At 49.5% G+C, this 24,652-nt stretch overlaps 1 protein-coding gene across 1 annotated transcript in view; it reads left to right on the forward strand.

Moving 5' to 3' along the window:
• Positions 1-384: 384 nt before the first annotated feature.
• The window catches only part of LOC144168968 (uncharacterized), a 39,359-nt gene continuing 15,091 nt past the window's right edge, over positions 385-24,652 (forward strand). Inside the window, exon 1 of the mRNA XM_077697972.1 lies at positions 385-707. Within this exon, the coding sequence (XP_077554098.1) occupies positions 648-707 (60 nt within the window). The 5' untranslated portion in view covers positions 385-647. The remainder of the gene's footprint in view (positions 708-24,652) is intronic.

Below are 24,652 nucleotides of genomic sequence, written 5' to 3' on the forward strand. Positions count from 1 at the left end.
CGTTTTCAGCGCGCGAAACAAAAGATAAATCGTGCTATCACTACTATCAGTTCTATTCCGGGCGGGCGAAAGGCGCCACGGGGCTCGCGGTCGCCTTGCACATTGCAAGGGATAAAGTACGGACCATACGATAAGGCGTCTTGTCTCAGTACGGTGTACACCGATTATACGGCCATTCGCTCGCACGCACCCTCGCAAAACAAAAGTTCGGCCGAAGCACCGTAAAGCGCGGCGTGCGACGACGATAACGGATTCGACACCCTTATCTCGGCCACCTCGGTTGTAAAGTGTGAAAGCCCGACAAAGACGGTCAGATGCTGCCTCTTTCCCCACGCGACGTTTGGTTTCCCCCTCGAGGGGAAGAGGCTATTTTCCCAGGGACGGGCAACCGATTTCACTGCGACGATAAAGTCTCTGCCAACCGGCGCCCGTCCGTCTGCCGCGGGCAAAATAAAGCGAGCGCATCTGGCAGGCGACCGCGATTTCCATGTCAGAGGCCTTCGCAGACAAACATTTGCTTGCCGCACTACGGAACGTCTGCTAATCACCGCCGATAGTGTTAGTAGTGCACAGTACGGTTTGGTCCCTGGGAGTCCAGCTGCCGAGAACGAAGCTGACAGCTTTCGCTCCGGAAGCAGCAGCCAAGCATGGGTCGCCGACACTCGTACACTTTGTCAGCCGTGTCTAATGGACATGCCGCGGCACAGGTAAGTTGGCTCGGGCGGTCGCATCTGTTTACGACATCCTTGTCTACGCTTAAAGATTTTTTCTTGGGATGAGAGAGAGAGAGAAACTTAAGTTTTTGCCTTAATGATGGCTAAAATGTAGCTCCAAACAAACCGCCCACAAAACTGCAACTGCATACCTCGCGAAAACGGGATCATGAACCACATCATACGAGACGCAGTGACGTTCCAAGAGCCCACACTCAACCCTTAGTTTGTTTGTTGTAACCGCGGCAAAGCTTGTCTTGAGTACACCATAATTAGCAAGTGGCGTTGCACGTGAAATTCCGATCGCGCTAGTAGTGCGTAAAAAAATCATCGGGAAACTTAGATCTTCTTGTGTGCTTTTTGAGGAAGACATTGTTGCTCCTGTTCTCCTATTTTTATCCAAGACTTCTTTAATGCTATTTTTGTGTTTGCTTATTTTTCTTCGCTATTGTTATTCCGTCTTTTGAAGTGGATTGATTCGACTGGTAAACATGAAACACTTCCCGCCACAGCTTCTCCAAAATCGGGGTTCTATGTGGATGGGGAGCGCAAAATATACTCAAGTGCCGTCACGTTCGCCTGTCCCGTGATATAACGTCAGCGCCCCAAGCATAAGGTCAACTTGTAAGTGCAGAGCACTGTAGGCGCTAGCCTTGTCGTCCTAGCTCGCTCGCTCGACCCATGAAGTTTGAGTCCCGGGGTAACGCGGTTGTTCGCGGCGTACCCCAGAGGCTTCGAAAGCCGAGCGGTTTATACAGTCATAAGCGTTCCAAACTCGTGAAACGCTGGCGCTTGTCGTACATCTTCCTGTTGTTTAGCGCAAAGAAAACTGTAGGTACATTTGAGGAAAAATATACGTAATTAACCGGCACCGCCCGCATTCCATTAGTTCAGGACCCCCGCTGGGTTGGTTTTTACGATGGAAAACGCAAAACGTGGCAGTGCAACACCAGCACGTGCGGGGAGAAAAGCACAGAAAGAGAACAGAACAAAAAGAGAACAGAACTCCCGCTGGCGCAGTTTCAGGCAGGGGCGCGCGAGCACTACGAAGGCGGGAAATTTGAATTGCATGGGTGGTAGGAGTAAGCGGGTAACGGCGGTACAGTCCATTATGGCGAATCACTGCTCTGCACTTCCGACAGCTTTCACATTGAGCGGAACGGCTTTAATTTTTCGGTTTCGCCACTTGCCACCTGCTGTTGAAATGTGGAGGTAACGCACTCGGCTCATACTGGACACCAGGGTAAAATTCCCATGCGAAACTAAAAAGTGGGTTTTACATTTTTTGGAAGCGGCCATCTGCTGTACCGGAGAACAACTTCGATATTTCCCCCAATGGGGCACTTGAGACTGTTTCATTTAAAATGACAGTGTTGTTCTTGTTGGCCTCTTGAACGTTTTCTTTGGGACCAAAGTGGTTCAGAAGGATGGTCAAACTTCTATTTGACTCTTCATTAAATCAAAAGGAATGCCTGGAAACATTTATTAGGAACGAAATCCGTCCTCAGAAAGCCTGGATAAACGCAGCACCTTTCATGACTCCTTTGTGTGCCTTGCGAGTCGTGATCACCCAATAGCATCGGTAGCGTGATGGCGCAGTGTGCCGCGCTCGTTTCGTGCAGTGGCGGGTCGCAAACGATTGCCGGGCAATCTGAGAGGCTCAGCCTGTTAGCAGTGATCCGGGTAAGGTAAGTCTATATGCCCAGCGGTCCGCTATTCGATCCACCCGTTTCCCGCCACCTGCTTTTATGTTCATTCATTGCTCCGCGATGTGTATTCCAAACGGTTTTCAGTAATTCACATCGAGAAAATACTTTTTTTCTGCTTTCGGTGTGCGCTTTTGAAAACGCAAGGGCAGCTGGTCGCTCCGGGCAGCGAAGAAGGTGGAAACATCGGCATTACTCAAGTGCTAGCTCGGGTCATCTCGGTAGGTGGCGACCGCCCACACCGGGCCCCTTCAATTTTGCCACTGGCTCAAATATAAAGCAGCCAAACAAGTAAAATGCTTCTGCGAGGTTTCGTGAGCGGTTTTTTCGAAATCATAAAACACGAGCTTTGTACGTCTCACTCTCCTGTCCGGCGAGGATGAAGGAAAAGTACACGACTGATAATTCTTTCCTTGGACACTGTCCTAAAGCACCTGTCATGCCACCGGTCAGTACAGATAGACGCTTAATTCCTCTGTGGATGGTGGGGTGTTGCTGAGCGTGGTTTTATGTCTAGTCTTTGGATGGGCATCTGCAAGCTTCACAGAAACAACCATCTAACGCCTTCGGCTTATTCAACATAGGGCGCGTGTGTTCGTACGACGTACATATACGTGCATGTATTCGTAGCTTGGAATGAGATGGATTTACACGCCTGCGAGATGTGCACGACACAGATGACCTCGCAGCAGCTCGCAGGCAACGTTCTGTCCCAGCAAGTGAATACCACACCTTTTACCTCTTCGTCTAGTTAAGCACCAAGTTGGGCCCCGATATATCGCGTACTTTCTCTTGTTCTCTCCCTAAATAGCCACAAACATTTCGTATTCTAAAAAGCGACAGAATCCAGGGGTAGCCAGGGGTAGCCAATGTGTACAATGGCTCACAGCGGAGCTGTCGTATAAGCAGGGGAAAGAATCGACCACCAACATGCTGTAGTAGAGCGTGCAGGGAGACATGAATGTTTTGAAGAGGGATAATGTCCCGAAGACGTTAATGAAAGACAAAAGAGTGCGGGACGACAACTACTTTAGTAGTGTGGATGTAGTCTCTGTGGCGGACAGTAGTGTGTTTACATTCAAAGCGCGTTTGTACCCGTACTGCCTGTAGTATACGGCGATGCCCAGGTGTGTCAATATAAAATAGATACAGCACATACTGAGCAACCCTTAAAAGCGCGTAAATGCGACCAAAATTCCGATTCGCTGCCTTCTGTATTGCTTGGGACAAATCCTGGAATTCTAAGTAAGAATTGGTGAGCGTTGCATAAATGAGACATAGAATGTTTAATATATGGACTCGCTTGTGAGATATTCAAGATGTTTAGAAAGAAACATTTTCCCCGTATTTAACGAAGATGTACACCAATACCCCTCCACCCTCACCCCCGCCCCCAAATGACTTAACCATGCCGGGAGTTCGTGTACAAAACTAGACAAAGTAAGCTTAGCGGCAAAGCCAGCTTTCTCACGAATGGTATGTAACTATATGTCTAGTATAGAGGTTTTTTAAGAGCTTGATACCACAGTGGACCATTCAAGCAGCTCTACAATTAAGGCGAGTTGAATTTCCTTTATGGTAATTTCTTTGTTCACCGAGGAGCTCTATACTATTGACAGTTCTTGTTTTTTTTTCAGGCTGTGGGCACTCGTCGTAAATAGTCCCCTGAGGAGTATTAATTACAAGCGAAGGGTGAAGCTGAAAACTGCCTATAGCAATAAATAGCCATTATCCGCGACAGCTTTTTGTGGAAGAACAGGCGAAGAGAGATGGGGCTCCAGATGGTGTTTCGCGAAGGTGATCAACAAGAGAACTCCTAATATTATGGCGCCAGCCATTACGATAAAAGAGTAGCCGTAAAAACAGAGTGGAACTTTCCTAGACCTGTTGAAACATCTACAGCCAAACAAAACATCTCGTCTCGTTGTCACGTTCGCGTGCTACGGCACCGGGACCTGTGTCCAGCTCTCGCGACAGTCGTAAACTATTCGGGGGATCGTTATATTCTACAGCGCTTATCTCAACTGCCGCGAGCAACATCTAAGCATACCAGCTGAAGAAAAGACGCTCAATCGTGCGCCTCCGTGGAGGTAGCACCACAAATACAGTAACCAAAGTTTATGAGTTTAATCCTTTTTCCAGAGACAAAATATTTTGCTCGCACTAGTACCTCTAAAGAACAGCCGCAGGGGCAGCTCAGGAATAAGGTACTTTTACACGCACACTGTTGGAACTTTCGATGGCGACGAAGACCATGCAGGCACGTAGCTCCACAGACGCATAGGAGGAAGACGAAAATGATTAGGCGACGCGACGAGAGGGCTGTGCATTGAACGGTTCTCTGTACATAATGAAAATATATCTGCTTTCCATCGACGACGGCCTCCTGCCTTGCCTCCCTGGACGTTTTTCCACATGGTGTCGAAACCCGGGACGTCGAGCGACACGACGAAGTGAGCCATGGAGCGGAAATCTACTTTTCTACCGCATTGCTCACCCTGAAGCGAGGAGGGGGTGTCGAGGCAGATGAACCGGATGCAGATTGCTCAAAGAAGCCTTCGGGAGTTCAATCTGAAGCTAATCGCTGAATTGATGCCTACTCTTGAGGCAGCAAAGGACGTCGAGGCAGCTGTTTCGATGACGAAGCTCCAGCACAAGTACCGACCGACTTACTGCTATCAGAGAGAAGTTGGATGCCCTTGCTTGCGGAACCACAATTGGCGGTCAACACAACGATGCCTTAGAGTCTGTTAGAGTAGCGTACATAATTATCCACGGCCTTGAACAAAGACTTTACGGACAAAAATCGCATGCCCCTAACGACCAACATCTCGTAAAAGAAGAGAGAAGGCAACATCTACGAAAGTATGAGTCGAGTCCTACAACAGGAAGTGAAGAGCTTGAGGAGGAGACCGGAACCCACATGAAACCGACGACTTCAACGAGATCGATGGGTATTCTCGTAAGCGGACATCGACCCCCGTAATTTACAAGCATACCTGCATCAACAGCCACACCGTGTGCCCCTATGAATTGCGACTCGGCTAAGACAGCGCTTGGGGTACGCCAAGCTACAGGGCATCCCTCCCTCATAATTGAAGACACGACGATGCAGGAGGTGGCACATCGGGAGCAGAAAGCAGGTCGGGAAGGGCGCTCGCAATCTCCTTCGGCCAGATCGGCACGGAAAGAAAACATCCTTGATAGTGAAGTAGTTTTCGAAGTTGCCGCCAGGGAAATCCCAATACCTCAAGTTACTGAGTATACTCATGCGTGTGAGTATCCAGCCGTGGGTCACCCTGAAGACCCTATGCGAAAGGTCCTTCATGAAAGGGAAGATTCGGAACGAGGTAGCGATGGGCTAAGCGAAACCCTCGAGACAAATTCAACATACGACAACATTTACGACAAAGAAAAGCTTTCTTGACGACACAAGACAGCTTGCCTGAGGGAGACTATCCTACTTCTATTCCACTTGCCCGGAGCTGGAGAGGGTTGAACAAGGAGCATTTTCGTCTATGTTGTAATGCAGCTTCGCATTCCATTAAGTCGGCTGCAGTCAGGCGCAGTGGTGAAAAACTTTCGAGGAGAAAGATTGCATTATTGGCCTGATGATATACCTAATTCCTTTGACATATAGTACGGCCATGTTTAGGCAGCTTGCACGTCATTAATTATGAGTGAAATGTATGCTATACCGATATGGTTTACGAAGGGACTGGTGTTACCTACGCTGGACCGCTCTGTGACTCCGTGCGGGACAAGTACGCGTGAATATTTTATGGAGAACGTCCGCATAACGTGCTCAATCTAACAAGAAACGTTTTAAGTAGTACCAGTAGGTGGATAGGAATGGCGCATCGACGCTATAGCAAGATACCCTCATCGTTGGCATCCTTGTCATTAACCACTGTCCCTCGTGGCACGAGCTTTCGCGGCAGGTATGTGAAAGACTGAAACGGAGGGGGTTGTGCTGTGGTATGCTGCCGTTCTATTGCGGCTTTAGCAAAGAGAATTCTTTGTCTTTGTATATGCTGGTTATTTGCCATATCGGTCTGGTCTTCTAAGCGTAATCGCGACTGCAAATACACATTTACTACTCCAAGCAATACCAATGTTTTAATGACCAGCGCCAAAGCTCAGTTCATGAAAGGCTCGCTTGCCTTTCAATAAGTGTCATTTCTACTGTCTACGCACATAGCGAACGAACGTTTGGGGAACCTATCTACATGTAACAAACTTCCGTGCTCGTTATGCTACTTTGCTTACTGCTTGATAAGTGTGGTGATGTTGCGCGTTTTACGAGAGCATTACATTGTGAGTGGTAATAGGAGCATGCTAATATTTGCTGATTACTGACTGGGAGACTGCAGCCAACGTGTTGTTGGCCTTCGTCTCGCCCCAGCTGACAAAGGAGACACTTCGAACGAGGAAGTACCCCGAAGTGATATCAGATATAAGTCGATTGTTCTTACAAAAGCCTTGACGTGTTTTGCCACGTTGAGTAAATACTCATGACGTCAAATTCTCCTTCGTCTTTATACATATTGCATGCTATTTGAACCATCTTGTTCTATGCAGCCCCACAAATTCGGGGAAACACGTAATTTACTACCCAGTGGGATCCGCCTCAACGTGTGCCCTGAATCGGTGCACCTATCTCAGTATTTACAAATTTATTGTGCATTTTTTTTTGTAGGGAGCGCTGGTTTTTTAGTCGCATCTGAAATGGCTTTAGTGACTGTGTAAGTGGGACTTACTGTGATGTATCAACGACACGCCCCGACTGGAAAACAGCAGTAAATTACACTCTTTATTGCTTTTGGCTCTTTACCGGTATCGCGAATGTCATATCTGGATAGAAAAAATGCGAGTCAACTTGATACAAACACTCAGTCTTACTTTTTCATTACACGATGTAGCCGCAAGGGTTTCTGTAAGTGAAAGGGAATATAAGAGGTGCAATCAACGATCTAGCTTGCTCAATTTTCGCACGACAGTGTGTTCCCGCTGGGAAACCTGAACTTTCAAATTAAAAGGCATAGAGGCATTTAAAAATAATTTCAAGGCTACTTTCACACCGACCATTTTTTGGCCTCTCTTGTTTGAAATCAACAACCAGCAGCAGCAAAATAAGATCCTGACACATTTTTAAGACGGAATAATGATTATTATGATGATAGACCAAGCTGAAAACGAACTTTCGTGTACTTAAGAGGACGTCTTTAAGCTTCCCCCTTTAAGAGAATTTGCTTCTGCGTAAACCCTCATGGCCTCCCAAAAGTGCTTGTGTACCGCTGTGGTAGATCATTTGGTTTCAAACCACTCAACGCTGGTCAAACAGGGTGGCGTGTGGCTACTTCGAAAATTAAGGCCCTTTGTCCGTTTGTTGACTTAGTGTACAGTGGTAAATAATCAACTAGAGTTTATAGCTATGACAACATCTGGGGAATGTAGGCTTGCGTTGGGGACCTCTTTGTGAATCGTATTGATGGATCAATACCATTGAACCTTTAAATGAAACTTGCAGGAAATGGTACTTTTCCAGAGCAGCATGCAAAAATTATATCGTCCAGGAACCTTTCCCAACAGAAGTTTGATGGGGCGCTTCTTTAGAAGCAGCATTCATAATATCCCGGTAGAAATGTTAGTATAACATGGTGTTACTTTTGTTTTATTCTTCTTGCAGTATGCCGAACGTAATGACTTTTCTGAAATGAACTTTACCGTAATACATTGCCAATCAGAGAAGACTTAGAAAGGGGACCGGTGTCCCGTCTTTCTGTGTGATTTTCGTAAGAGCGAGAGAACGTTCCATAATCAGCGGGAAGCTTTCCGGTGGATTTTATACTGATTTTGAATTTCGCAAAGAATATGGCATCTTTTACGTATCGGAAATGCTTCGTTAGAATGACCTGCACGCATTTCTATCCTCGCAGTTTCGTTGCCCGAAAATATGAGACGCCTCCTCGGTGGTTCACTTTATATATTTCTGGGTGCAAAAAGAAGCGCCAGCCGTCTATAAAACTTGGCGACATAGAGTCTACCATGGAAGGGGTGCTTCCCTTTTGTTAACAGGAATAACAACGTTCATATTTGCGTTTTAAAAGTTGGGCCTTTTAAAACTAGTTTGCGCAAATGAAATGCATTTATATGGCGGAAACCCTCCTGAAGGTGATCAGCTCTGTCAGGCACTGCAACTGAGCCACATCAGTTTAATATATTTTCAGCAGTCAGATGTAAATTGTGTCGCTTGAAAGCAGAGCTTCTTGGAAAGCTAAAAGAATTTCCACAATATTTTAACCTCTACAGTTGGCTGTATTTTAAAGTTTTTCTCCTGGGTGTACAGGGGTGTCGTCAAAAGTAATTGAAACACGGTCTCGTAAACTCACAGGAATTTATTCTTCCGAAAACTGCCTGGCTACATTGCTGGGAATTTAAAAGTGTCATACCTAATATAAAAAGATTACTGCAAACCCGTAATGGCTGCCGTAAAGCCTGTAATACAAATATGTTGTTATATTCACAAATCTTTCTTCCAATCACTTATGACGACACCCGTACAATCAGCACCAAAGCATCAGCACCACAGTGACTGAAAGGCTAAGGCGCTATGCTGCTGGGCCCAACGACGCGTGTTCGACCCCAACCAAGATGGCACATTTACAGCGAAGATGTAGATGTCTCAGTTTCCTCATAGCTGCGTACGCGGGCAAATCGGCACAGGACGGAAACTTTCATGGAGGGGGATGATTACAGAAAACGGCTGCAACTCTTGTTTTATCAAAACTATACCACAAAAATTAGCAGTGATTTATCTCGGCTATGGCAGGATATACGTAGCGTGAGTTAATTTTCAGCTGGTTATTCTTAGCTTTCCTGGTTGGCTAGGATTAGCTTGATTATCATACTTACTGCTGCTTCAATGACACACGCACAGTATACGCATTATGTGACACATGTATATCTATCGAGCGGCTCCGGCGCAGCGTCACCAATCGCCCCAGAGCTAAGCTGGTTCCACAGGCGCACGCCGGTGTTGCTGCGACGCACGAGCCATCGGTTCCACACCCGGCCACCCCTCGCATGATCATCAACTGGACCGGGCCGCCACGTGCCACGCTTGCGCAGCACGGCTCTCCAGGAGCCACGCGAAACTGCTCAACCTCGGCCAGTGTAGCTCGCTACACAATAAATTGATGACGATTGGCCTCCCAGGCGATTCTATCGTTACTCCGGCTTTATTTGCTTGTCCTTCAAGGGTTACTCCGCAGTGAAGTTGTGAACGTTCGGGAATTGCTGTCTTTTGTCAATTAATAACAGACTACAGAGGGAGACAGACTACAGTAAACCGCTGCAACTTTTGATTTATGAAAACCATCCCGAAAAAAAAATATGTAATTGGGCGGCGAAGACGGCTCTAAAGTAGCACCCAGTCTTATTTACTTTCCTTAATTACGTAGTTCACAGGAAAGTTGTAAGTGTTCTGAAAGATTCTATTAGATTATTCTTTCTCTTTCTCTTCCCGTCTGGTTTAAGTCAATGGGCTTCTACGAAGGGAAACGTAGCTGTCGCGGATCGCGACGTAAGAAAGGAGCCAGACAGCCGGTCGCCCTTTCGCTGCGCTGATCACGAACCAACTGCCACGAGCACGAGGCGCGAGCTATGCCCGTACCCGCGTGCCCGTGCAGCCCTGCCTCTTTTATTCATTATCCACAACACACTCCCCCCGCCGCCAAGTTGCGCATGTGGCTTCCAAAGGGAGAACAAATGTACCCATGAACGATGGCTGAAAAAGGCAGTCAGAGGCGCACTGCGAATTTCAGCAGGGGAGAAACGGAACGAGTCACAGAGAAGGAAAGGTACTTGTAGAGACCATCGTGAACATGCCTGCACCCTGAGTCCGCCGACACAATGAGGATGCGCCAGCAAACGGGAGGCAGGACGCAAACGTAGACCAAGGGGTTCATAACCTGTCGCCTAGTCATCCTTATCGCATTGCACCACGGGAACAGATCCGTCACTATCATCTTACTCAGCTTGCGGCGGCCAGATTCTTTTGATCCTGCCTACAAACATCCCTTCATCATCCTAATTGGGTGATCTTGGTGTGGCTGATGGCAACGGAGCAACGAGGTACTTCTGGTAATGGCTGGCAGCAAGATGATACCCAGTGTCTCTGTCGCCGTCCTTGTCGCCTCCCGGTTCGCCGCCGCCACCAGGATCGTACGGGAATTCGTACGGCATCCGAAGTTTAAGGGTGACCACGCAGTAGCCAACCGCGAGCGCGCTCACCCAACGTAGACCACGCGAACGATGTCCGGGAACTCTCTGTCCCATCTGGTCACCCCCTATCCGTCCGTAGCCACCAGGATCCGGACGCCTGCTGAGATTCCAACGGAGAAGCCAGCGCCCGGAGCGATACGGCCACCGTCGTACAAGTGGGAACGGCGCCCGCTCGCGACACTTAACAACCACATGCTCTCTCAGCAAGGCACTCCCCCCAGCGGCAGCGATGTCCGAAGCGTCAAGGAGCATCACGCTGGACGGGTTCGCATCACCGTACATCGTGGTCATGGGGTCCTTGGAGAGGTCAGTTCCGTGGCCGTCCTGAACGACGACGCACTCACCGCAGGGCGGGCGGCTGGGTACACCCACTTGTGCCTCAGTGGAATCTGTCGTGCTCTCCGCTGGCCTCACTGGCGGGTCAGACTCGTCTACAGCTGTAAGGACGTTCCGATGGTCAGAAACGCACGGCTCACACGCAGCGGGAATGTTCGCCACCTTGTCAGCCTCCGCGGCTATCCTGGTCTCACCGGAGGGCACCACGGTGTTGCCGCGCCGGATGACGGCGGAGTAATGGTTTGGTGCTCCGGTGCTCCCAGCAGCCAATGGCGAAGGATGGCCCGGTGCGTGCGACGAGGCGTCGAAGACGACTCGAAGTTTAGTCGTGACTGCATCTTGTCGGACCACTCCATGATGCGGCATGTAATATGTATTCGGCGTCCCGCGCGTTCCTTGAGCGGGTACTCGCTCCGCATGGCCCTCCTTAAAATAATCACATATTGTCTTGTCATACTGTGACAAGTCCGGTCGACTGCGGAAACGCCTGAACTGCATGCGCAATCGCTGCTCCGCAAGTGCATAGTTGTCTTGGTGGGCCTCCAGTCCTGGCTCTTGAATCAGGAGTGGGACTTCGTAGCGCCCGTCCTGCTTGCGGATTTCCCGCTCAAACTGCTTCGTGGCCTCGGCGTCTAGCCCAGGACCTTCTGGCGTTTCCTTGATGCCAATGGCTTCTAAGCGCCACAGATCTGACGGGTCCATCTCTTCGTCGGAGTTGCTTCCCGATGGGTCCGCGTGAGCGACGAACATTGCGCAGGATGGTTCGGATGCGCCATGGCTGCCGTTGTCAAGGTCGGCTCCCTGGACAGTCCACCCGAAGATTGTTTCGGCTGCCGTGAGGTGAGGGGTAAGGCGTGATATTCTTCCCGACGACACCTTCCAGTACGAATCGGAGCCAATGAGGATGCTGACTCGATCCTCCATGTGGGTGTCCGTCAGCCGAACGTCTGCAGCAGTCAGGTTGCGCCCTGCCATCTTACTCAGGACTTCTGCGTTCACAGGTGGACTTGTCACCGCGCAAATTTCGGGGACCTCCAAAGCCTCGACGGTGATGCGTCTCCCGCCGTGCTGACTCTTCAGAGTGATTGCGACGCGATTGCATCGCACGGATGACCTCGGACGGGAGTCTCCAAAGGTAACGAGCGACAAATCCTCAACACCCCGAACTGGGCAACGCAGTGTACGTGACAGGTCACGCCGAATAAACGTGCGCTGACTGCCGGAATCCAGCAGTATGCGGACTATCAGCTTGTGGCTGGCTCCAATCGCCCACGCCCTCCCGGTTTGCAGGTAGATCCGCGCCGCGCTGCAGTCTCCGGACGATGCGGACGTGACGCTAGGAGTTGCCTGTCCGTCGTTCGGCGCGGTGACCTGACCCCCTCCGGCCATTCGAACTCGTCCATTCGCAGTTGCCTGCGGCGGGTATGCTATGTCGCATAGAACTGTGAGATGCCCTTTGGAGCAACGGACGCAAACCAACGACCTCGACAGTCTGCAGCACCGGGCAAAGTGACCCTTCGTGCCGCAACGGAAGCAGCGTCCCCCGGTTCGTAACTTGCGGCGCTTTTCTTGAGGCGACATCGGTACCGTGCACTCTGCTATACGGTGGTCTGCCGCACATAGCGGGCACTGCCGCTGTGATGGTTGTGACCGTGGTTCCGCCCTCGTCGGAGGCAGCGAAGCACCCGCTGGCAAGGCCGCAGCCGATGGAAGGCCCGAATCGGAAGTTGGGGCCTCGCGCTTTTCGTGAGGGCGCCGCTCTGGAACCCTGGGAAGGTCGAAGTGGCCTTCCTCGCGGACTTCTACCTGAATGCGCAGGAAGTCCAGTATTTCGTCCACTTGCTTCGCCCTTTCCGACGAGCTGGCTCTCTCGCTCACTTGCCTCGCACTTCCGGACGAGCTGGCTGCTCCGTCCGACGAGGATGCCTCCTTAGCCCTCTGCCGGTACAGGATCCCGAGGTCGGGTGGAAGGGCCTTCATCAGTACACGATGGAGGACCACCGCGTACTCCGTCGCCGCCACTCCCAGACTCTTCAGAGCGTTTACACGGAAGGATATCTGGTCGTAGAGGTCTCGGAGTTTTCCGACCTCTGAAGAGCTCCGCACAGGGGCCAAGGCGAGCAAGCTGTCGATATGGTCCTCAACGAGCAGGTCGGTCCGGCCAAATCGGGCGGTGAGGGTGCCTATCGCCACGTCGTAGTTGGCCTCCGCGAGTCGGATCCCTTCGATTGCCGCCTTCGCCTTGCCCGTCAAGTACGATGTTAGATACTTGAATTTCTCGATGCGAGCCAAGGCGGGATTGCTGTGAATGGTGGCATCGAAATGGTCCCAAAACGCTTGCCAGCTCCGTCGGTCGCCCGAAAATGTCGGGATGTGCAGCTTGGGCAGCGCGGCGAAGCGCGCGCTGGTGATAACGGGAGAGACCGCCGGCTGACGCAGGGTGGTGCTCAAGGCGTCGTCCGGGCGATCTCCCGTTCCCGAACCCCCAGCGACGGCGTGTGGGGTATCAGCGGGCCTTGTGGCAAACTCGACACGCGCCCGAATGTCCACCACCTTAGCGTCGTAATCCCACGAGGCAACCAGATCCGCCTCGAAGTCCTCCTCGCTGAGGCCCTCCTAAATCTTCTGGTCGAGAGCCTTCATCTCCTCATACCTCATGTTGACGAGGTTCAGAGGTCCTTGAAAGGCAACGGCAGGCGTGGCCGGATCCAGAAGCAGCGATTCAATGGTGGCAATCCCCTTGGTTATTGCGGCCCGAACCGCCCCACGGTGGCGGCGGACCTTGTCCATAGCAGGAGACTCGCCCAAACCAGGCGACCCGGTGTCCTCGGCACGAGCAGCGGCGGCGGACAGCATTCGATGACGACGCCGGCGGAATGGCGCAGCCTCCCGGGAATCCCAGGCCTTGCGTCCTCGCTGTCTGCGCCGCGTCAAGTCAGGTCTGCTCGTGGGTCGGCTCCCGGGTTTCGCGGCACCAGAATGTCGCGGATCGCGACGTAAGAAAGGAGCCAGACAGCCGGTCCCCCTTTCGCTGCGCTGATCACGAACCAACTGCCACGAGCACGAGGCGCGAGCTATGCCCGTACCCGCGTGCCCGTGCAGCCCTGCCTCTTTTATTCATTATCCACAACAGTAGCCTCATGTTTGTCCTCTAGAATAGACCTACAATCATACCAAGTTTCTTCAGCCGATTGACTAAGGAGTATGCTCAAACTCAAACTACAAACAAACATGTTTTGTTTCTTGAACTGCGCCCAGCTTCGTTAGACATCTTTCTTCCCAAAGTAAAAGCACTGTGAATTTTTATGCGATTGACGTGGTCGTGAAACATCCCCACTTTGCTTAAATACATCCGTAGTCATCCACAAGACCGCGTTTGTTACCCCAGGTGGAGCTTTGGTACAAAAAAATGGCACTTTTAAGCTTTTCTCCAAAGGAAGTTTTGGTAAATGGTATTATTCATGTGACCACCCGTACTTGGTGATGCTGTAGCTTCGGTTTTGTTTTTCGAACATTGATCTTTCTTCGACTTCGTAGGTTTCCAGTGCATCTGTTTTATTGAGAAAGCAGAGCCGGGCGACACTGCAGCTACCAGACTTCCCTCGCATCAACAGCTGCGCGTGCTATGTTCGATTACTATTGCTGTGATCAGGAGCAAGGTTTCAATTATCTTTTTGTTCCTCTTGATTTTTTTCTTAACATCAAACTTTGTTTGATGTTAAGAAACATCATCATCATCAAATTTCATCATCATCATCTTAACATCAAATTTTGTTTGCTCGAACAAGGTCTTTTAGATTCACTTCCAATGCAAAACGTGCAGATAAACGGGCTTCGTGAAGCCCAAATCGATGCCTTCTATCGGTTGTTTTCCACCATAAAATGAATGGGGGCGAGAGGCGTGCCTGACTGGAGTGGGCAATCCCTGCTTCTCTTTTTGACCCTTCTATCACAACCCAAGATGTCGATGCTCCATATTTAGGCGCAGGTCCCCGCCTTGACGTCAAATGGAGCGTTAGGGTTACTGGTTACCCTTGGGTTCACTTCCATTTATCGCACCGCTGTCGCAAGGTTCCGGAGTCCCACGGCTCCATCGAAAAAACACGTCCCAGAAATGCCCGGGAGTTCCAAGTGAGCAATCCGACACATGAAAAACTCGAACGCGGTAACGCCGATATTGACACTGAATAAACCCACAAAGCTGGAGCTCCGTGCGTTCATAGACAATAGAGAGTTTTAGCAGTCCGTCCGTTCCGTCGCGTACGTACTAGCGTGTTGACCGGGACCCGTCTGGGCACTTAGGCATTCGTCACGGTAGGGGGATTAGTTCCGCGGGCCTGCCTTCGCCATGTCCGCGCCTCCTCGCTCTTCCTCCTCGCCCTTCCCCACGCGCACGCGCAGACCGGTCCCGGTCAACCCGGTAACAACGTAACGAACGGAACGGACGGATTGCTAAAACTCTCTAATGTGAGGCACCTGGCACTCTCGTCCCTTTTGTGACATCTTGTCACAACCAGTTCGTTCATAGACCAATTTCGCTACTTGGCCCGTGTCCATGCTGGACATATTCTAGAATGGCGCAAAGTCCGTTAAACGGTATCCACGGTTCAAGCCTCTTAGGCGCATCAGTCAACCCTGCCGGTCTTCAAAGCAAATCTTATCAGCACTACTTATCAGCAAATTTTATCAGCACCCCACGATCTTCTAAATTCGGCGTCCCCGTTATGCTCGACCAGCTTTAACCGGATACTTTACTAGATCGCCTGCGGCGTTGAACGGAACTTGTGCATGTTTGCTAGCTTGAAGCCTTTCACCTGTCGCAATTCGCAAGTGCACGTGACCAATCAGCTGTTCCAGCCAGAGGAAGGAATTTAGTGCGAGCACTCACTGGTGAACTTTCTACTACGCCATGTGCCCATATCTTTTGAACATATTTTGTGGGCGGAGTTTCATCGGCATACGGATGAGGTGTTCGAGTCACCTTTGGGAGCCACTGCTCCGGAATCTGTTTAAAGATGAAGTGCTGCCCACAAAGTACACCGCACCCTGAATGAGAGTTACTTTGCTGAAAGGCATGTTTAAAACTCCTCACAACAGGAGGCTGAGTCTTTTATCCATCCTCCTGAAACAAGTTGCCTGGCATTTTTACGCTTTTCCAAATACCATCTATAGTATTTTGGTCTGGCATTGGTCTTGCCGCCAACTCCCTTCTGTCAATATCTGCCTGAACATTCTTCCCAGCTATGCAAGTAGTTACGATTGTTCTTGTATTTTCTGTTCGCAACGAAGCACGCAGGTTCACGTGAAAAATTGGGATGCGTCGACGTTTCGCCCTTTTGGTATAAAAGCTTAGAAAATACATCTGTGTTCGTTAAACGTCGCCTAGAATCCCAGTGTCAGGCGTTGATACGGCGTAGACTTAACCGCAGTCGGTTATTGGCTAAAAGAGTGAGCGGGACGCCGCGGCCGATCGCTGTAGAAGCTAAAGGTAAGCATGCGAATAATCTGCAGAAATTGGTAGAAGTGTCTAGAATGCGTGGCATTGTTATACCGCGTATTTAGAGTGAGTTCTTCACAGCCAAACTTTTTGGTATTTCAACACGCTGTCCGACCATTGATCTTCATATAAAGAGTACGCCTGTTACTTCCGCCAAATCTTCATTTTTGTGGAAATACAGGGCGCTAGACGGTTCATCTTTCCCTTCCAATTTTTGTGGAAATACAGGGCGTTAGAGGGTTCATCTTTGTCTCAGTTTTTTTCGGTTTTTCTTATTTTTTTGGTTTTTCGGAATTTTGTCCGACCAATTATCTCTATTCACGCTACGATTAAAGGTGTTACTTTAGCCAAATGTGCCTTTTTGTGTAAATTCATGGCGTTACACGGTTCACGATTCTTGCTATTTCTTTCCTATTTTTTTATTTTTTGCTGTTTCAGAAATCTGTGTAACAGATTATCCCCGTTTATGCTGTTATAATGATTAAAGCTGTAATACCCGCCAAATATGCATTTTTTCGGAAATTCAGGGCATTACAGGGTTGTCCATTGTCTCTATTTTTGTACATTTTTTTTTATTTTTGGCTTTCCAAAATTTCATGTGGCCAGTTTCCTCAAATTACGCTATTATAACGATTAAAGGCGTCACTTCCCCCAAATGTGGATTTTTCTCGAAATGCAGGGCGTTACACGATTCGCCATGTTCATTATTTTTTTGTTTGCAATTTTTCTGATTTCTTGGCTTTTCCAAATTCTGTCCGGCCGATTATTTCCAGTTGCGGTATCACAATAATTCAAAATGTAACTTCCGCCATATCTGCATTTTTGTGGAAAGGCCGGGCTGTACAGGATTCGCCATTTTCGCTTTTTTTTTTGGTTGTTCAGAATGGTGTACGACCAGTTCTCCCCATTTACACTATTATAACTATTAAAGGTGTGACTTAGGCTAAATATCGATTTTTTGGGAAAGGCAGGGCATTACACGGTTCTCCGCTGTGGCAATGCGTGTCTATTTTGTCTTATTTTTTGGCTTTTGAAAATTCTGTGCGACCAATTATCTTAAATTCTGCTATTGTAACGATTAAAGGCTTTACTTCCGCGATATGGACATTTTTGTGGAAATACATGGCGTTACATGGTTCGACATTTCCGTTATTTTTATCTTTCATTTTTTTTTAAATTGTCTGGCCAATTATCTCCATTTACGCTATTATAATGAATAAAGCTCTTACTACCGCGATATCTGAATTTTTGTGCAAATGCAGGGTGTTACATAATCCTGGCTCTTGGGGTACTCGGCAAAGAATGCTACGCCCTAAAAGGTGACTGTTCGTCACGATGAGCATACCAGGAATCTGGAAATGGTCAATTCCACAGATACATTCAATTAACTTAGGGGGTGTAATGCGCCGAAGGTACTCTTCGGCTAAGAGGCGCACCTTACTGGAGCGCTACGGATGATTAGACAACCTGGGGACCTTCACCTTGCGCCCAAATTGTGGTACACGGGCATTTTCCGTCTTTGCCTTAAACAAAAAACGAAGGTTGCCGCAGGGATCGAAATCCCGTCCTAAAGCTTAGTAGCAAAACGCCTTAGCATTGAGCCACAGCGGCGGGTCATTTGCGATGTGACCTCCCAACAAAGTAACACGATTTGTTGTGGATTGCTTGATCCTCACCACACTATCAACAGAGATTTTAAGATGCCGTCGTCGCCAGGTTGGGGCTAAAGAAATAAAGGACCACCTAAAAACAGGAGGAAACCAACTCATTATCATCAATGTCTGCTCATCACTCGCACTAAACATGTGAGCATGTTGTTTTAAGGCACGGCATCGTTTGTGAAACACTTTTGCTGACGCCGAAGCAGGAGCACCTGGATGTAGTCGTCCTTCAAATGTTTTATTTATCCTGAAGGTTCGTCGCCCTGACCCAGGTCAATCTGCACGTGCGCCTCACGTGCGTGGCCTCGACGGGCTGCCCCTGCGTCGGCTATAAAAAAAGCGCCGACGCGCCGCCGCACTATCGCCCGGCCGGGTTCCTGGATGCGCGAGTGAATCAGCTAGCCGCTTATCTCGCTCTAGCTGACGCAGGGCATGGAATGTAGCCACGACCTGAGAGGGTGCTGCTATCACAAGGAACTCGTGCCTTTCCAGGCGAGGGATGAATGCGCGCCGTTATCCGAAAGAGTATGAAAGCGATTTCATTTATGCACTCGCTCGGCGAAACCCACTCGTGACCTGCACGTTCTGACAGTCAGCGCGAAACATTGTTTGCACAGGAAGGAAAGTTTAAATTTATTTTCTGCTGTTCTGTTCTAGGAGTTGTTATACACAACTTGCGAGTGACGTCACTACAGCCCCCTTCTGGAGTACTACGCTCAGCTTTTTCACCACTGCTCCAGAGGACAGTGGCGAAAAAATTCACAGCCTTCCAGCGTGTTAGCAGTGCACCAACAGCCACAGTGACGTCAGCCGAAGATACATATAGCTACCTACTCATGCAACTGGCAAAGCATTCCATGCTCCAGACGAATTCGTAATTATAAGGCGTAAAATAGTGAGTTTTGGCTGACCGTTTATCACAGTCAGCTTCGTTCCGATAGCAAGCGGGAGCGCCATTGGTCATGCGTGGCGCGCTTCGCCGCGAACGGCGTTGGTTCCGCTTGCGCTGAGCGTGCCGCCGATGCTGGAGCAGACCTTCGAAAACAGTTTGCTAAAACACGCTACTTTTACGCCTCAGAATTACGAATTCGTCTGGAGCATGGAATGCTTGGCGAGCTGTATGAGTAGGTAGCTATACGTAGCTAAGGCATCTGAACAGTCTAGTCGAACATTGCAGGCGACGCACCAAAGATAGGTGTTGTTCGAGCGAAGAATTATTATCCATGGATTTGCCATCGTGCATGCAGAGCTTTTACTGCCACTTCAGAACATCACGTAACTTTCATACTGTGAGAAAGTCCTCGCTAGCTCGGCAAATTTATCTTGCACAGTTAGCACTCAAGTTCAAACCTTATTTTACGTTCCGTAAGAAGTTTAGGACGCTTTCTTGCAGTTCTCAGTTCCGGAAAGTCTGTAGCCTTCTCCCGCAATTCTATAGTCAGCCACGTTTTGAGGAATAATTGAGCAAATATCATCGATGTCCGTATGACGTTATCTACGCTAGTTAATATTCAAAGTGAAGGCTTGTTATGCACGAAACAGCTTTTAAAGCGCCGTTATGTTACATTTCGGGAGGGTGAGGACAATGCCCGAAAAATCTGGAGCGAATATTACAAAATGATCTTCGACATCTTGGTTCTAGGAAAGGCTGATATTTCGTGTTCGAAACAGCGTCAAGGGCGGCTTCATCTGCAATTGTAATGTTTAGACGAAGCTCCAGAGCCTTGGCTTGCAGGTAAATGCGACATTTTGCCTCGCAACGCAACTCAATGCTTTCCCGCTACGTTCTTTTAAATGAAAACTTCTGTTCGACTTACAGTCACGCGAGAAACTATCCCCACAGTGATGCAGTCAGGGTGTTTTATTGTCACGCGCAATGTAGCGGGATCGATATTTGGTGATGTCCAAATTCTTGTGCCACAAGCTGAAATACCAAATAGCCTGCGTTACGCAGATTGCGACCAAATATTAACTCACTAATAACCTGAACCAAATGTTTCGCCATTGCCTCGTGTAGGGTCATCCTGTGCAACATATTGCGCTGTGGTCAACGTAATGTAGCGTTATTTCTCATTAGGCAAAGCGCCTAACAATGGGCTGGTTTAACTTAACATTTAACTTCGGCGAAGAAAATGTGGGAAGCTCCCACTAAGGCGTAAGACTTGAAGGTAGCGAAGCTGCACGCAGTCATAACGACAATCGCTACGGTTTAAGTCCATGATTGCAGCCGATTTGCGTCTTCCTCGCTGTTGCAACGACTCTTACTCCATCATTGTTGCTATAAGTGCGGGCTTCCTTCATTTTTTTTTGGAAGTGATAATCAGTGGCCCCACCTTGCAGGTGACTACGTTATGACGTGTCTTTTGTTCCGAGCAAGTGCGCCCACGATTACGGCGAACGGTGGAGTATTCTTGTTGTTTTGGTCAATCTCCCTAAGTGGGTATGCTTGTCTTGACAAACGTCCACCGGGGTCTCTGGGCGGCCGGCGCGAGCCAAGCACACACGAGCACTCGGCATTTTGTTGATTTTTTTAACTGCGGACACTAACCAAAATCTAACGATTTGGTAAATAGCTTCGCTGTTGAAATGTGTGCAGATAAAAAAAATACGACAAAACACATTAATTATCGGTTCCCAAGCACCCGAGCGTTTCCAGAGACGGTTTACGGCGAGCAGTTGGGCTGAGCTTCAACATGTGACGCTAGCGCCGTACTAGCCATGACTGGCCTTTAGCACAGGGAGGTTTCGGTTTCCACCGCTGACTGCCATGGTGCTCAGCCAAGTGCGCAGTCACAAAATGTAGAAGTCACGGGCGAAAACTTGCGCCGTAGTCGGATGTAGCAGCTGCGATCGGGACATCAAGGTATATGATGCATCGCCATTTGAGACTCACTGGCCGCAACTTCACAAGACTCTCCGTGTGTGCGGCCTTTCGCAATGCGCCGCTTTCCGCACTGTGAGCGGACACGCAGGCCAGGTGTCGCTGGATCGCCGTTCTCCCACTAAAGAATGTTGTCCCAGGAACATTGGCAAGGGTAACTTGTGATTGTCACGGAAGGCTGCTGGAAAGCGCAGTGCAGTCCACACCAATGTGCCTCGCCACGCTTGTTATAAAGCATGCCACATGTTGTGCTTACGTGTTGCGAGGGGTCGTAGCGACGAAACGAGTCAATCTCGCTGTTTAAGCTCGCCGATCGGAGCGCTGACTCCCAGATTCTTTTCTACTTTTCGCCAGCGCATACAGCTTTGCCACTGCGTATAGATTATCTGGTTCCGCATTACTTAACGTGCACCAAACGCTTTTCATCGCACCACTGGCGTCCCCCGAGCCCCCAGTTCGGCGCTGCGTTAACACATCCTTCCTACTCGTGACAAGCGCTGAAACGCGGCTTCAGTAAGCATTGCATGTGTTTCGTTCCACTGCAGGCTTCTATTATGCACGCTGGCGCTACCAGTGCTACCACAGCTAAGCCGTGGCGGCAGTTGCTTTGCGGCAGAGTCTGCTGCTTCGACGTTACTTCCAACTTTGTTAATAACCCATGTGCGCACAAATCCGCTCATGGCCATGAGATAATTCTGGCAACCAACGGCTGAAAGCCGTTTCATTTATTTCAGGGGTCGGTAACCTTTTGAGGAGGAGGGCTGAGTTGCATGACGCCGACAGGGCAAGGGCCGGACGTCAAATAAGGGCGGGAGGAGGTGGGGAAAACAGCCCTTTCTTTTTGAACCGGCGCATAGAAAGCAAGTGAAGACGTTACCTGGCTAAGTGTGAAGGTGGGAAGAAATGGCAACTGGAAGCGATGTTGCTTTTGTTCCTGTCCAACCCCATTTCAGGTTAGAATTGCCATGTCAGCCTTCAGAAATGGCAAGAGGAGGGGTGTTCTGACGTTTTGCCGGGGGCTGCATAATGCGTCCGCTAGTGCGGCCCACCCCCGATATGCATGGTTGCTTTGTACGTAGAAATAGAAAACAACGCCCTCAAACAGCTCTGAAACGCATGAACAGGGGTTTCGCGATGGGCGGCATTACAGAGCTTTATGACTTACGGGCCATTTTTCTGGACTAAGTTGTCTCTGAAGGTTGGCATACAATATCTACACGTGCGATAAGTCCTCATTCACATCGAAGCTTCAAAATAATTCCACAATTTGCCCAAGAAGCGGCTCCGGCGCTCGCCAAAGCGCTCCAGCCCATTGAAGGCCACGCGTCCGAAAAGGCCATCGCGTCCGAAAAGGACGCGTCCGCAAAGGCCATCAATGTCGAGTGACGTCACATCGTCCAACATTGCTAGACCCCGGCCGTCGTTCTGTAAATGGTCTACACATTTAAGAGGGAAAACAATTTGCTATTTTGCGCCTATAGTCGTTTTGAGATTCTCCTTTCATGAAAATTTGAATTACAGATTCCCCACTTAACAGAGCTCCTATATCCCTGCGGAATAAAACTGCTTCATGATCCTAACTTTTGAGTATTGATCACTTTTATAGGTATAAAACATCTGGCATAGGGGATTTCTTGCCTTGAAACACATTGCCTAGCGAAGTTCAGCCAGAAAGAATAAAAATTTACTTGCGAGATACAAGTTAGCGAGTGAGTGAGTGAGTGAGTGAGTGAGTGAGTGAGTGAGTGAGTGAGTGAGTGAGTGAGTGAGTGAGTGAGTGAGTGAGTGAGTGAGTGAGTGAGTGAGCGAGCAAGTGAGTGAGTGAGTGAGTGAGTGAGTGAGTGAGTGAGTGAGTGAGTGAGTGAGTGAGTGAGTGAGTGAGTGAGTGAGTGAGTGAGTGAGTGAGTGAGTGAGTGAGTGAGTGAGTGAGTGAGTGAGTAAAAAACTTCATTTAGACGAGCTTCAGCCGCTGATGGTTGAGCGCCCACCTGGAGGGGTTCCTCCTCTAGTCCGAAAAGCCCTGGTCCACGCTGGCTGCTCTGACCCTCTCCACCAGGCCACGGCTGATTGAGAGGTCGGTACTGGAGAGCTGGCCCACCCACTGCTAGCACGTTGTCTGAGGATTGAGGGTAAGGAATGGAGTTTGCTGACACTGCCATGCCAAGTGATACAAGAACCAGGGGCCAAGACAGTCGCCTCGGCTTTGGATAGATGGGGATGTCTTGGCCGGAACTCTCGTCGTTTAGGACGGTATTGGTCTAGGACTTCTGTGCTCGATGAAAGAGTAATAGGCTTGGTAGAGCGAGGGAGCTGCGTGTCTTCGGCTTATCGTGTAACGGCCCGTTTGGTATGAACGCTGGCAGCGGTGTGTGCCGCCTTGTTTCCTCGTAGTACACGTGCCGGGGATACCAGATGATGCGTGTCTCCGGGAGCTTGCGTACATATTGCAGTATTGTGAGGGCCGCGGGTGATGTGCGACGTAGCAGGAAGTTGCGGCAGGCGGCTTGGTAGTCGATCATTACAGTGAGGTAATAGTTTTCAGTGGTGTGGGCCAAAGCGCTGGCAAGTACTTTTGTTGCCTCATTATATGTCGTGGCAGCTATGGCGGCCGTCAGTTCTTCACCGTTGGCGTCGGTGACGCCCAAGGGATGGGCAGGTTGTTTTAGGCACGGAGAGGCATCAGTATAACGAGTGAAGTGGGAGTCCAGAAAGCGTTTTCTAAGGGCTAGTATCCCGGCTTCTCGGCCTGTCCTTCTAGGAATGGGTGCGTCCATATTTCTAGGAATGGGTGCGTCTTTAGTGGACTGTCGGATGAATAAAAAGATGCGTCGCCTCTGTTCGCATTTCGGGAGAGGCCTGTAGCCTGGACGGGAAGGTGTAGCCCTGCAACACCTTCCCTTAGACTGCAACACGCAGTCTCAGCGCAGCCATTTTTTTTACCATGCCTGTTGGCGTGGGTTTGGGCAGCGTGATTTGGGAGATTCTGTCAGCTTCCTCCAGTTGCTCCCATGTATTGTGGATGCCAATCTGTAGAAATATTCTTGTCACTGTTTTTGTAGGTAGTCTAAGGCAGCGCTGTAGGCTTGAATTATCGCAATGTTTAGTTGTTCCTTCTCCGGGCATGTCAGGGCCAAGTATGGTGGCACGTATGTAACCCGGCTAATGCAGATGGCATGAATGATGCGCAGAGTATCAATTTCTCGTAGTTCAAATCGTCGATGGAGACTCTGCGGATGAGGTGCATGAGTTGGTTGAGAGTCCCTTCCAAGGGAAGAATAGTCTGGGCACCTCAGCTGTCTTTTGGTATGCTGAGGCCTCCGATGCATAGCTGTGGTACTTTTGAGACGGGTTGGCTATATGTTCTAGGTCTGATATGTGATCTGGACGTTTCGTATGTGTTGTTTCGCACAGGGTTAAAAGGGCAGATGTTTCGGGGCCGCACTCGAACCCTCGGGCTTGCAGGTATTGTTGGATAACCTGCATGGCTGATTGAAGTGCGTGTTGCTGGTCGCCCGGAGATCCCGTGAACACCCAGAGCGTTTGGTGGTCCTCGTATATAGCATGTTTTTTTT

Source organism: Haemaphysalis longicornis, unplaced genomic scaffold (genome assembly GCF_048455015.1).
Source record: "Haemaphysalis longicornis isolate Haplotype H1 unplaced genomic scaffold, Haemaphysalis longicornis Haplotype H1 scaffold_2, whole genome shotgun sequence".
NCBI classification, from domain to species: domain Eukaryota; kingdom Metazoa; phylum Arthropoda; class Arachnida; order Ixodida; family Ixodidae; genus Haemaphysalis; species Haemaphysalis longicornis.